The sequence below is a fragment of the Chelon labrosus genome, assembly GCF_963514085.1.
Source record: "Chelon labrosus genome assembly, chromosome: 22".
Lineage (NCBI taxonomy): Eukaryota > Metazoa > Chordata > Actinopteri > Mugiliformes > Mugilidae > Chelon > Chelon labrosus.
This window is the reverse complement of record NC_140355.1, coordinates 14,182,872-14,196,818: the sequence shown is the minus strand read 5'-3', so window position 1 is coordinate 14,196,818 and position 13,947 is coordinate 14,182,872. Positions and strand designations below refer to the sequence as shown.

The 13,947-nt window shown below is 44.3% G+C and overlaps 1 protein-coding gene across 1 annotated transcript in view; it reads left to right on the top strand.

Annotated features, from left to right (window-relative positions):
• Positions 1-13,947, top strand: part of astn2 (astrotactin 2) — a gene marked incomplete at its 5' end in the record, with an annotated part of 268,101 nt that overhangs the window by 230,922 nt on the left and 23,232 nt on the right. The window contains 2 exons of the mRNA XM_084572312.1: positions 2,144-2,277; positions 4,125-4,273. Of these exons, the coding sequence (XP_084428438.1) occupies positions 2,144-2,277; positions 4,125-4,273 (283 nt within the window). The remainder of the gene's footprint in view (positions 1-2,143; positions 2,278-4,124; positions 4,274-13,947) is intronic.

The following is a 13,947-nucleotide window of genomic DNA, read 5'->3' as shown; positions in this document are numbered from 1 at the left end:
CTTGCATTACTCTTCAAACATAAACACGGTGGTAATCGCTTTGTCTGTTTTTCACATGTGCAGCCGTGCAATCAAGCGCACAGACCCATATGGGGTTTTTGTAGGAATCTGGTGGTGGTAAACGCATGGCGGTCCTGTGGTCTTTCTCCCTTTTTGCGCTTAGTATCGGAGGTCATTTCTCATATTTGTCTAGCCTGTGTGCGTGCACAGACCTTGAGTCCAGGTTTTTCGTGTTGCCTTTGTCTGTAGCCTGCTTCCCATTGACATGAGGTGGCAAGACTCCTGCTGCTGTTGTTTTCTGGCAGCAGTTATCCACATGGGTTCAGGAAAAGGGGGGGGTGGGAGGTTGGTGAGGGGGGGTGAAATGTAATAACCTTTTTGGTTTTCCAGGGGGTTATTAAATGGCCATGGATTACAGTGCTTCCTACCCCCTATAATAACTGCTCATTCAGCAGGCTCATTTAGAGGGCCTTGTATCGGAGGGTACGTAATGAGAAAGCCCTGACTGCTGAAGGATCCGTTCGCCAGTGAAGTAGGGAAACGCTTCGAGAGCTGGAAGCCTCCCTTTTCACACCTTTGTATCCTTGTTCATCTTGTTGATTTTTTTACTGTCCTATTTTCTTCGGTCTCTCAAGCCTCACCCTCTTTTTTTATTTTTTTTTTTCCTCACTCTTTCCTCTGCTGCTCATTTAGGTCACTTGCACTCTCAAGGTACTTTTCCTTGAGTGAACGCTAGTGGTATTGGAAGAAGTCAGTTCCCATAAAAGTCTGTTGAGCCTCCTTTACAGCTAACAATGCAGTGTTGTGGAAATGCTAACATCAGCTTTGGAGTGCATACCCTGACTCTTTTTTTTATTTTTTTTTGACAAAGCTGTCGGCCTTTCTGGTCGGGGCGACGACCAGAGTAATCTCAAGTGTCACTTCCACTAATCAACGCGCTGCAGAAATCTTCTTTGGCGTTTCTCCAATGAAATGAAAGGGCCAACAGTGGAAATCAATTACAATATTGGAGCTTGCATTTGCATTAACCCATGCGCGCATGTGGTGCGTGCGCACGGTTTTCGTCGGCGGTCTTCGTCAGCCGCTTTGGTTTCGGATAAGCGAACGTCACGGTGTATTGGAACAAAGGAGTGGCTCCTCTGCTTTTATTGCCGGATGCCTGGTGTTCAATGATAATGTTCCTGCGTGCATCCAGTGTCCTATTTTTGTGACCATGATCAAGCACATCTCCGAAGAAGTCTGCATGAGGCAGCACTGCCAACCAGTTAGAGCACATAAATTACTGAGTGCTCCATTGATCTGGAGTGCGACAGGGGGAGCCAGAGTGCGAGCGAACTCCCTTGAACTCGCTCTCTATCATGCCTGTGGCTTTAGGGAAAGCCCTGACATTATACTTTATTGCTTTGACGGTTATATTGGCATTTTGCTGCCTTTTAGAGGATGACTGAGCTTCTGCCTTTGATTTTTCTTTTTTTTTTCTTTCACCCGTTAATGAAGTAGCGCACGGAGATGTTAGGAGATGATGTCACCTCTTAATATCTCACCACCCGCCCCCTCCATCCCCTTCGCAGTCAGACCGACAGCGACACCCGACAGATCTCGCGCACACAAACATGTGCATAGAATGAGGGAGCCGGGGAGTGTCACAGCTTTCACATCTCCATCATAAAAGTCACAGCGCGTCTACGATATCACAGTGTAAGCTTGTCGATGTTAGTGAGATGTTCCTGCCTTCCGGTAATTGGGAACGGTGGGTATGAAAAGGTCACTGCATGTGTGTGTGTGTGTGTGTGTAGGCGTTGGGGGGGGCTACATCTCTACTTCTATTGTTGTGCGACTTTGAGGTCTGGACATTTCGCACAGCTCCCAGTCCTCACTTCTTCTCTATAAAGGTAAGGTTTTATATGTTAGCGCCCATGGATAATTTTAGGGGATAGTCAAATGGAAATGAATGTAGTCAGTGGAAAGTCATCATTTGGACATAAGTAGGACGTGCGCCTCTGTGTGTGTGTGTGCTAGGATATGGAGGGCACTGGTGGTGAAGGTGGAAGGGGTGGGGGATGGGGGTGGGGTAAGCGTGGACGGACAGCGAGCGCATGTTCCAAGAGATAATTGCATTTCTCTCACCTGTTACCCTTTGCAGGCCTTCAAGAGCGCCACAATGAGCTCATACTGGTGTGCCGGAAAGGGCGATGTCATTGATAACTGGTGTCGCTGTGACCTGAGTGCCTTCAGCAAAGATGGCCTGCCTAACTGCAGTCCCCTCCGGCAGCCAATGTAAGTGTGAGGTGACACCATGACACCTAGGAATTCATGCACAAGAGAGTTTTTATGGATGCATGCACCGATGCACTGCAGGGACACGCACATATGCACATGGATACGCGCACACAGACACACGCTCCTGCCTCCACTGACTCCCGGGGCACTCGAAAAAGTTGTAGACACAAGCACAGTCCCTGAAGTTCTAATAACTGTCAGTCGGCCCTTACACTCCTCTGAAAAGAACATGCTCTCATTCAAGGTGTCCTAATAATACTCTTGGGGCTTTTGTGAGTCATCCACTCCAGCAATTGTTGCCTTGAGAACTTTTAAAAAGAAACAAGAAGTTGAAAGGGCATGGGAGGACAAGCCTACGACGAAAGTGATTCTTTTAAGAATTAAAATAGCGTTTTGTATAAGGTATCTTAGAAAACGCATAATGTTGTGTGTAGCTTGTGCAGCATTTAAAGCTACTGACTATAATTGAGCATAACTCAAACAGAGGATTATGGCATTATGACCTAATGGCATTTGCATCCACTGTGTGTTTTTTTTTTTTTTTTTTTTATTTTAACTGGGCTCCAACCAAATTGAGAAATTTAGCCTGTTCTTGTGTCCCAAATTTCGCAGCGGCCATATGGTTGTAATTTTGAGAAGCAAATTTGATTGCAAAAATGCAACAAATTGGAAATACAATGAGCGTTTCTTCCCCCCAAATTCCCCAAAAGACCGTAAATGATGCATGAAGTGACTCGCGATTTTAAAAGGTAAAAGAATCATCCCTTTGGCAGGTGTGACCTTACAGACCAAAAGACTCCAGCTGACAAATGAATGTAATACATGCATTGTTTCATTGTATTTAAAAGTGCATTTGTCTAGAGGTTTATTTAGGCTAGATTTTTTTTATAATCTTATAAAAAGTACGAGTTTAGGTTATAGCGGACACGAATGGCACGAAAATGACCGACCGTCTCAGCCCTTTTGTGATATTATACTGGTCCAAGTAGACAAAACAAATAGTCAAATCTGTTCCTCATTTTGTAACGATTGTGCAGAGAAAAAGTCTTTGTGCACGTCATTTGATCTTGCAATTGAACACTGTTCCCGTAGGCCTGAATATATATATATAGTGTTACAGTACATGCTGTTTCCAATGTCAAGAATAAACATTAAACCTCAGCTTTTAAGCCACCAGAGAGATGCATTTAAAGCTCTCCGAAAAAAAAACAAAAAAAACAACAATATGGAAATCTACAGTTGCACGAAAACTGCCAAACTCCATCTGCTGATACAGATTATGTAATGTGATCAAAACCTCCAAAACAACTAGTAAAGAGTCACCGCAGCCGGAGCCAAATCTCCAACTCTGGCCTCGCACATTAAAATCTGCAGTACTTATGACTATTGTGAAACTGAGCGGCACATTTTGTTTTTATGAAAGAGGGATAACCAACCTCTCTGATGCCACTGTCACAGACACAGCTGGAGGGCAGGCAAAATGGAAATGTTATTCTTTTATCTCTTTTGAGGGATTAGAGGGGGAAAACTGCACAGGGAACACTGCTGGAGAACATGTGGCGTTGGAATGCTGTTTTGTCCGAAGTCGCTGTTTGCCATCCTGTTGTCCAGTCAGATGTAGGCAGAGGTTTGGCAGTTTCTACTCAGGACAAAATAATGACCCCATGGGATTTCTGCTTATTCATTCTTAGATCCTTACTTGCCATCCATACTTTAAGCTCAGACCATAAGTACACCTTTTTTTATTTGAAATACCAGTAGTGGACGTCCTTTTTATGTCATTGTTCACATTCACATTATTCCTGTGTCGTAAGCTTTACATGTTCTCTGTATTGCACCATTAGCTTGCGCCTAGCTCCGTACCTGGAGCCGTCGAGCACGATGGTGGCCCTGGAGTGGATGGATGTGGAGCCTCTGATTGGCTGCAAAGTGTCCGACTACGTCATCCAGCATAAACGAGTGGAGGATCCATCTGAGGCGGAGGTCTACACAGGTAGGGGAGCTTTAATTCCAAGCCTCAGTTGATTTCTACGAAACACATATGTTCGGACTTTCTCCTCGACGTTTTTTAAAGTGAGCTTCATGAACGTTGAACTTTATTGTAGATCCAAAAACGTTTAAGAAAGGCAACTCATGAGGATGTTTCACTACTCGTCCAAGTAGCTTCTTCAGTTCTAAGGGACTTGTGGGAAGTTGAGGTTTAAATAATAACATCTGTGGGTGTCGCCCATTAGAAATTTGCTTGACTTGTTTCTGTCCGTGAAGGTTCTCAGTCATCCAGGTCATGACTTGTTTCTGTTAACAACCAGAAACTGGCACGACTGGTGTCCATTAACGGCTAGGTACTTACGTGTCATTGGGGAGGGGGGACTGTTTGTCCCTGTCTTCCTTGGCATATTATATCTCAGTCCTCTGTTCAGAGAAGGTTTTTCAAGGTTTTCCTTTACTCCTCTTTCAAACCATCTGTCTTCTCTGGCTAACATTTGGATGTTGTTGTCTTCAAAGGAATGTCTTTAGTCCTTCAGGTGTAGTGGACCTCTGAATCCTTTCCTGATGAGCTGGCTCTCCTGTGCTGGGACATGTGTTTGTGTTCCCAACTCAGGAGAGCCAGCTCACGATGTCCCTATTTGAAACCTCAGTTCCCCACCAGTCGATTGGAACTGAAGAAGCCACTCGGATGAGTGGCGAAAACTCTACAAGTCCGTTTGCCTTTCTTAAACACTTTTTGCATATACCATGACTTGGATGACTGAGAACCTTAACAGACAACTTCATTGCAGAGCAATAGTCATTTTGTGTGCACACATACAAATGGTTACATGCGTGACTACAAAAATTGAGAATGTGGGCTCTCTCAGCTTGGCCCAGTCTCGTTGGCGTATTCTTGAAATGTTCACGAAGTCTAATGAAAGTGATTTATGTCTTTGGACACAAATTTCCCCTTGAAAACTTACACAATGCTACTTTGAATTTAATGAATTTCAACTGGCATGTTTTCACTTAAACTAGTAGTGTTTTTAGTTGCCTAAACCTAACCAAGCATTGACTACAGAAGAAGAAAACAATGAATGAGAACAAAACTGAAGAACATAACAAGAAGGTAATAATAGTTCCACAGTGGGATCAAACCACAGCCTCCTTGGTGTGGAGCTCCATGGCCGTGAAACAATTGAGTTATTGTTTTGGCAGTTTTACAGGCTGCTGTGAAACTGTGTTGCTCAGCCACAGACGTACAAATCATGTTGTTGACTGTGCTCACACGGACAAATGATCTCCTGTGCACAAAGTTACAGACCTTAACTTTATACAGTGGGACACTTGAGATCCGATTATGGTTTCAGGAAAAGCAATTGCGTAGCCTAAGGTTATGTATTGTCGGAAATCAATAATGAGCATGCTCTGCATCAAGATGGAGTCAGAGATTTGTCTTTTAAAATGGTGATGAAGAGTGGAAATAATAATGAGAGCCGAGAGGAAAGTTAAATGCCACTGATGGATAAACGAATAAGGATGCTTAATGAATTAATTAGAAGACTCACAACAAGAGGAGTTAAAGTTATATTGGGCGTAAATGGGGTTAAAGCTTTGGTTTGGATGCGGAACAAAAGTAGGAGGTTAGATTGCGGATAGGGGAAGATGACGTAGGGCAATTTATCAGGCTCCGTAAATGGTGCTGACCATTGTGCTGTAGGGGCTAGGGAAATGGTCATGGTTGTGACAAGAGGCTGGAGTGACTCAGAGGAAAAGGGCAAGATTTAATAATATTGGAGAAATGAGGTGGTCTGGAAGGAGCTGGCTTTAGACATTGGGAAGTATGGACAGGCCATCCATCACCCCTGGGAGGAGTGCTGATGAAGCGTGGGCACCAGTGAGCAAAGAGACAGCTAGACGCAGGCATGCTGGCAGAGGTGAGGTAGGAAGGGGCAGATGGTGTGGGTGACTCACTTTGCTATGTGCCAGTCACTATAAATCATGTTGTAACAGAGAGCATTATAGACATTAAAAGTCATTGTCTTCATCTTGTGTCTGCCACTCTTATTCTCTAATTGCCAACCTGTTTTTTTTCTCCCTCCCTGAAGTCCGAACTAGAACTTTGGTGTTATTATTGGCAGGATATTGGCCCTCAATCAGTGAAAACGGCATGCTCAACTGTATAGGTATGCATGTTGATCCCATTTGAACTGCAACTAATCGAAACTGTAGTTACTCAAAAACCCTCGTCTCTAAAAGGGGGGCTTGGAAGGGATTTCAGGGGTAGATTTATGAAATAGTAGCCAGCTCTTAAAACGAGGAGCTCTTGTTCTCTAAACTCAGCAAATAAAAAAATAAAAAAAGAGCTGGTTGTTTGAGACCTATCATTTTCTCACACCTACTCTGCCTTATTTTGAAATGATTGGATTTGTACTCCCTATCCAAACTCCTGGCTTCTTATTTGATGTCCATCTCAGATGGACTTTCTAGGAAAATGGAAGTTCCAGGTATTGAAAGCTGAGATTTCCATCTGGTTCAGCCTTCCATTCAATTGTTTATACAAAGTAACAAACAGAGTAAGATTATTTTTTTTCTTATTTTTCTTACTATACTTATCCAATCCACTATGGGAGCCCCAAGTGAAACCAGTTCTCCACGCAGAAGCACTCATGGAGCAGTTTGAGGATAAACACTTCGCTCGAGGGCATGTTGGCGGTTTTACTGTAAAGCAAGTGATTCTACTTCATTTTGCTTGTTCATATTTTCCAAGACTGTGTGATGATTTGAGCCAGTGAGCTTGTAGTCGAGCCTCCAACATCTAAGGGCGGGTACGCACTAAAGGATTATTCGTCTGAATAACAGTTAAGCCATATTTGTCAATCGTAGGGAAAAATCTTGAGCCGTAGCTTAAGTCAGGGGTGATAGTTGGCAGCGCGGGACGGAGTGAGGTGATATTCAGATTTAGGGAGGGAATATTATTGCAGACTTGTGTCAAATAAGGGATTGAGCAGTGTCAGCAGTCCCGACGGTTCGTCGCAGTGGTACATAAAATGATTCTCGGATCTGGTTGCGAAGCATTTGACAAAACCAGTGATAAGTCACAGGCCAAAATCAGTTTTCAAAAGGCATAGGTATTAATAGGTATGAATAAATAAAAAAAAATAAAAGGACCAAAAAATGTGTTATTGGACAGTAGCACTGAAAACAGAAGGCAGATGAAACGCATATTGTTGTGCCATGGTACAGAGATGGGACATTAACCATCATCAGCAGTAAGAACAGCATCAAGGAGACGGGATTCAGCCGGCGCCGGCATCCGCGGAAGCCGAGGCTGCATCCATTGAAAGTTGAAACACCGCTTCAGGCTGGCGTCTGCGAGAGAAGAAAGACGGAAAGCCACACACAGACACTCGGCCATGCTGAGTATGAGTCACACGCCCAGAGCACACACATTCAGCCGTGTGCACACTCATACAGATGGCAGACAGGGAGCGGGTGTGGAGATGCACACACTTGGATGCGGCTTTCACCTAAAGCCGCGTCTCTGTGCCGGCGCTGTCTGCTCTTTAACAGGAGACTGCATCCCTCTATTGTATTAGAAGCAGTCGCCGAGCTAACGTGGTTTATCCTCACACGACCCTCGCGCTCAAACTTTCACATGACATTTCTGCCAAGCTCAGATCCCCTCTGCACACGAGGGAGCAACGTTTATGGATATTAGCGTCGAAGAAGATAGCATTCACTGTAAAGGTTTTCAAGGACCCCATGATTGCATCTATTCATGCAGGAAGTTGTTACAAATGAAAAAACCTGAGCCAAAAAGGGTGGCACATTACGTCATCCGAATCAGCTTAGCAAATGTCACCCAGCCCGTTGGAAAAAAAATTCATTTCAAAAACAGAGACAACTCTTAGTATTGAGTGATAAATGGAGTGATGACATGAGTTGAAAAAAAAAAGAGTTATCCCCACATATTCCAACTGAGGTGATGAAATTTGTGAATGAGTGATGTTGCTATGGGGATTTCAATGTGTACGTCAACTAAATAATTCATATACAAGCATTTGGATTTTTTTTTCTATAATTTAATATTTTACATCTACACCGATCATGCATAACATTATGACCACCTTCCTAATGTTGTGTAGGTCTCCCTTGTGCCTCCAAAACTGTTGTGACTCATCAGAGAATGACCATGGGTCCTCTGGGGGGTGTCCTGTCTTTCTGTGGTGTCTGGCAACACAATGTTGTTAGCGGGGGGCCTTTGGGTCCTATGGGTTGAGGGGAGGGGCCTCTGTGGATCAGACTTGTTCCAGTGCATCTCACAGTTACTTGATCAGTTTGGGATCTAGGGAATTTTGAGGTCAGGTCAACATCTTGTGCTGTTTTTAATGTTGTTTTTTTTTTTTTTTTAGTTGTTCCTAAAGCGTTTTTGTGTGTGTGCCCGTGTCAGGCTGCATCCTGCTGGGGATGGGGTGAGGGTGCCTGGTCTGGTCTAGGTGGGTGGTACAGCTAATAACATCCACATGAGTGCCAGGTCCAAAAGTTTCCCAACAGAACATTGTATTGTCACAAGATGGTCAATGTTATTTACTTCTCCTGTGAGTGGTTTTAATGTTGTGTTGTGTTGAGTTCTTCCACCAAACGTCCTAAAAGTAAAAGCAGGTAAGAAGATAAAAGGAGGTTGTAGTATGTGTTTGTCTCCACTAGCTCGGCTTCCTGCAAAACCCAGGTGCCACCAGAATACATTTTTCACTTGCTATACCCTTTGTTGACATTTCTCACTGTTCCCTCTATCTTTCCATGTCTTTCTCTCTATTCCATTGTATATGAGGTGCCTTTAGAGGGATCAGGTTGTTTTGTAGCATTACCCGTTCCACTCACATCTGTACAAACCATCAGCTCCAAGACCCCAATCCCCCTAGCTCACCCTACTTATCAGCGCTGTTTGAAAAAAAAGTCATCTTGTCTTTGAAGGCTTCTCCCTGGTCCCTCACAAATCTTCCCTCTGAGGTCAGCAGTAACTGGGAGATATAGCTGGTGCTTTGATGTGCAAGGAGTGCAGCTGAGCCTTTAGTTCATATATCTTGTTGTTTATATGGACATGATGCTCTACTAGCAGCCCTCAATGCCCCCACCACCACCACATAAGCCTGGACCCATATATGTACGGTTGTAAAGCACAGTAAAGCCAGGCGTTCCTCTTCCAGAAATGTTAAAAGGTTCCTGATTAGCTTTTGTTAGTTTAGCTCCTGATAATATCAGGAAATTTACTATTGCTGGAAACTCTGGATCATCATGAAAAACCTTGCTGTTCAAGCCACGTGGAATGTGAAGGTTCCTCAGAGGTGCCATGAAATATTTCGTTTTTTGTTCTGACCTTTGACTTGATATGAGAAGGAGAGTTTACCTAGCTTTTTATGTAGGCATCCCTAGCCCCGGAATCGTGTAGGCCAATATCCGAAATGACCTTTAAAAGGATCCACTGAACCTTTGTGCGCAACACAGTGCATCATCTCAACATCCACACCGGTAGCAGGTGAGTGATGCTTGCATGCTTCGTGGTCAAGATCAGGTGAAGCAGGGGATTCTACTGCCACATCAGCGGAGGGAGCCTAAAGGTCGAGACGCACCAAACGAGGACGGCAACGAAGGCTGTGTGTGACGTTGCCTCATGCTGCTTGTGTCTGGACCAAAAAGTTGCACTTGATGACACCGCAAGGACGCCAACGGCCAGCTTGAACATTCATTATCCGCCTATGTGAGAGGAGATGAATCTCCATAGCAGCTGGTGGCGGTAGTCTGTATTGGCCATTCAAATGGGATAAACAGGAATAGCTGCCGTGCCAAGTTTACGTGCAGAATCGGCCGAAAAGCCACTGTCAGGAGTCCGACGAGTGGCTTTCCAGGGTCACCTCCAAAACTAGTGACCCTAGTTTTTGTGGCGCCTGACGCCTCCAAACTGCCGACCGCCAGCTCGGTTTGCCACGGCACTTGCTCACAACATGAATTGCAGATACAAATGTGAACTTAATGGCAATATGCTGTATGTTCTCCGAACATTGTAACTGATCCCGACCTGCAGGCAAATTCAAGTGTATATTTTGTGCCTTCTAGGGACCACAAAGAACAGTCATTAAGCAGTGACACTGACTGTGAAAAGCAGAACTATAAATACAAGAAGCCCTGAATATCTCACTTATTGTTTGGGAAAACTTTTACCCCCGTTTTCCACTCTCCGCCTACTTGTGACTCCTGGACATGGAGCAAAACCAACCAAAACCATGCTATTGGTATGCCAGCCCTTCAGTATTATTTGACCAAGTGACCAATGCTGAAGGGAGAAGCGCCATGTCCTAGAGACCTCTTTTGTAAACAGCATTTAATAAACTGTATATTTATGTTCATGTCAACTTGCGTGTTATAAATTTGTAGATCACGACGGTTCATTAATAACGGTGGCAGAAGTCTCTTTGCCTGTAAGTGCAACGTGCACAACCCTTATATTTCAGACTTCCTGTAAATACTATAAGAGCCTTTGCATAGTTTATTTTAAAAGTCTCTTCTACTTTCCCTGAAATTCAGTCACAACTGTGATGGATGTGCTCACATGAGTGACTTCACTGGGCCTCACACAGGCCTCTAGATGGCACACCAAGGCAGAGGCAGCCTACACAGAGACGCCAGTTGGATAGACAGCGCTGATGTATTGTTGTGGGGCTCAGCATTCCTCTACAGCAATAGGTCAAACCAGATGTGAAATGTAAGGAGACATCGTAGATGATATAGAGGGAAATTGACATCAAAACACTTGGAAATCTCTGGAGGTAGCTTTAATTCAAGCCAAGAACAAGCGACGAAGTAGCTGCACCTCTGCAAAAGTTGTGTCAAAGGACATAGAAGTCATTTTAACTTGTGACGTCTGTAAAGCAAGAAATCTGACTAATATTTTGATTTGGTATCTGTTGGTAGGGCGTAACTTAGCCATTTAAGGTGCCGTTGTTCCCCTATAATTTAATTTCTGTCATTATTCGGCTCTGTTTCCTGTATATCTTGCTGGGAGTTCCCAGAAAAAGGAAGGCGCCGAAAACCTAATGGAAGTTGCCTAATGAAAGGCATAACTAACCAGTCCTCCCTATTGGTCGAATTAACTTATTGGCTTCTGGCTCTAATCACCACAATGTCGCAATCCCCCAGCCGTCTCATCAGCTTGTCCTTAAATCGCAGTTATGCTGAGGTGACACTTTTTTTTTTTCTTCGCAAATTGCGTTCATCAGCGTAGCACCGTGCTCCCCACAACTCTCACGCGAATGCACACGCCTGGCGCTAATTAAAAACCTGTGAGTCTCCGCGTTGCGTCACCGCTGTACGACACCTGATTTTGCGGCACAAAGAAACCGCGCAGAAAAGGGGGGAGGAGGAGGATGAGGGGGGCTACAAGGACTGGCAGGAACGAGGAAAGTGAGAAGAGATTGTATGAAAATGTGGAAAGGCACGGCGAGGTGAGAAGAACAGAGACGAAGGGGCAGAGGAGATAAGACAAAGAGGGAAGAAGAGGAGAGAGAGAGAGCACGGGGTGGAGGAGAGGAAGAGGGAACCAGACAGCAGCGGCAGCAGCACTGAGGGTTACACAGCAATGATGTCACCTCACGCTGGCACTGTTGGACTGAGAAACGGATTAGCCATTTGATCTTTGCCCTTATTTTAGTTCCAATTTCCTTGTTCCAACTCACGCCGCCAGCTTATTGAGATACATGCCATGTGGATCTTCCTCTGCTTTACTCACGTCTTCTGTTACATACGTCAAAACGCATCTCCTCTTTCCCCCATGTCCCCCTTTCGATCAGAGTCAGTGGTATCCCCCTCCCCTGTTTATGTAACATCTCCATCATTGGTTGAGGCTATGAATGCGCCCCAATGCGTCGATAAGCCCTCATTCAAAGAGATTGAATTATATGGAGATAAACGGTGTCCTTGAGCATGGGTGCAGATAACAGATTGGAGTGACACAGCTGACTCTCTTTGTTTTGTTAATTAAAGATGACCTCATCGCTAAAAATGGACGCTGTGCACCTCCTCGTCACGAGCCTCGCCATCAGCAGATTGCAGATTGCAGGCAGGGGGCCAAGGGCTTTCTGCAGTCCCTTTCCCTTTTTTGCTTCCTTTCCCATTCTGCCTTTTTCACACACACATCGTTAGTCTCTCTGTCTTCGCCGCGCGTCTAGACTTTCCTGATTTCTTTTTTCGTCTCTCCGTCTCTCAATAATTATGACAATCCCTCAGTGTCCCCGTACTCTCGCTAATGGATGTGTGCTGGAATTATGGAAGTATTACTCAGACAAGATAAGGATGCTGCATCTCTGTGCGTCCCTTTTTATCCATCATTGTCTGTTGAGGGGCATTTTGTCCCCAATCACTTCTAATGAGATCTATGTGTGTTTGACACAACTTGCGGTGATCCGGACTTGTGCTGTGTTGAATTTGGTGGTGGGTAAAAATCTATTTAAAATGCATTTAAGCATAAAATTGGGATTGATTTGTCTCATTCTGCAGTTTGGAGCATTGCACACACTTAAAGTGATAGCAATAAATATTAACGCACAGTACAGTTGCTTGCAACAATATAAAGGAAACGGTTTATTGGAGAACATTGCAATTATTGACCGGACACATTGCGCTGTTGAGTATCTACGCCCCCCAGCGGCTACAATATGCACAAAAATTTGAACCTGAATCAAGGCTGGCTTGATTATTCTTAATATAAAATATCATATATTTGTGATATAATATTGTCGGCGAAGGTTCTCAGTCATCCAGGTCATAGTATAGCCAGAAACTTTAGGCAACCGGACTTTCTTGAAGACGTTTTGCCGCTCATCCAAGAAGCTTATTTAGTTCCTATACGACTGGTGGGGAGTCGGGGTTTAAATAGGAACATCTGTGGGTGTTGACACTAGTCAAGGAATTCACTTGACTAGTGTCTGTTAACGACCAGATACTTACACGACTAGGGGCTGTTAACGGCTGGATATGGCTTGGAAGAGGGCAGGGCCAAACAGTCTCCCCCAACAACAGTTAAGTATCTGGTCGTTAACAGACACTAGTCAAGCGAGTTTCTGATGGGTAGCACCCACAGATGTTCCTGTTTAAAACCCCAACTTCCCACCAGTCCTTTAGAACTGAAAAAGCCACTTGGATGAGTGGCGAAACGTCTTCAAGAAACACTGCAAGTCCACGTGTCTTTCTTTAATGTTTTTGGATATGTTGTTTCAATCTCTATTTGGTCATTGTTATTGAGACAAGTGGATATAGTCCAGGAATTATAAGGACAATATCCACAAGTGGTCAAGTGGTCCACTCCTTGAGTCAATGGTTCAGTTTAATGTGGCAATTTGTTCTCAAATCCTAATGTGACAGATGTATAAGCAGACTGCACGACTCAATTACCACTAAACGATTTAAATTACCCACTTTCCTGTCATAGAAGAACATGCTAAAAACTATTCAGTGGCTACAGGGAGCTCAATTCGCTGCCATGGAATTGGTTTCAATAGGCATATGGTTTGCCACTTTATGCAAGAGGCAAATGCATTACCATTTACAACCTTGGCTGAGGGGATCACCATACAACTCTTGCACTAGGCAGTGTTCTGGGAAAGTTATCTGGCAGAAGTGGCCTCAGCGTAAGAACACACT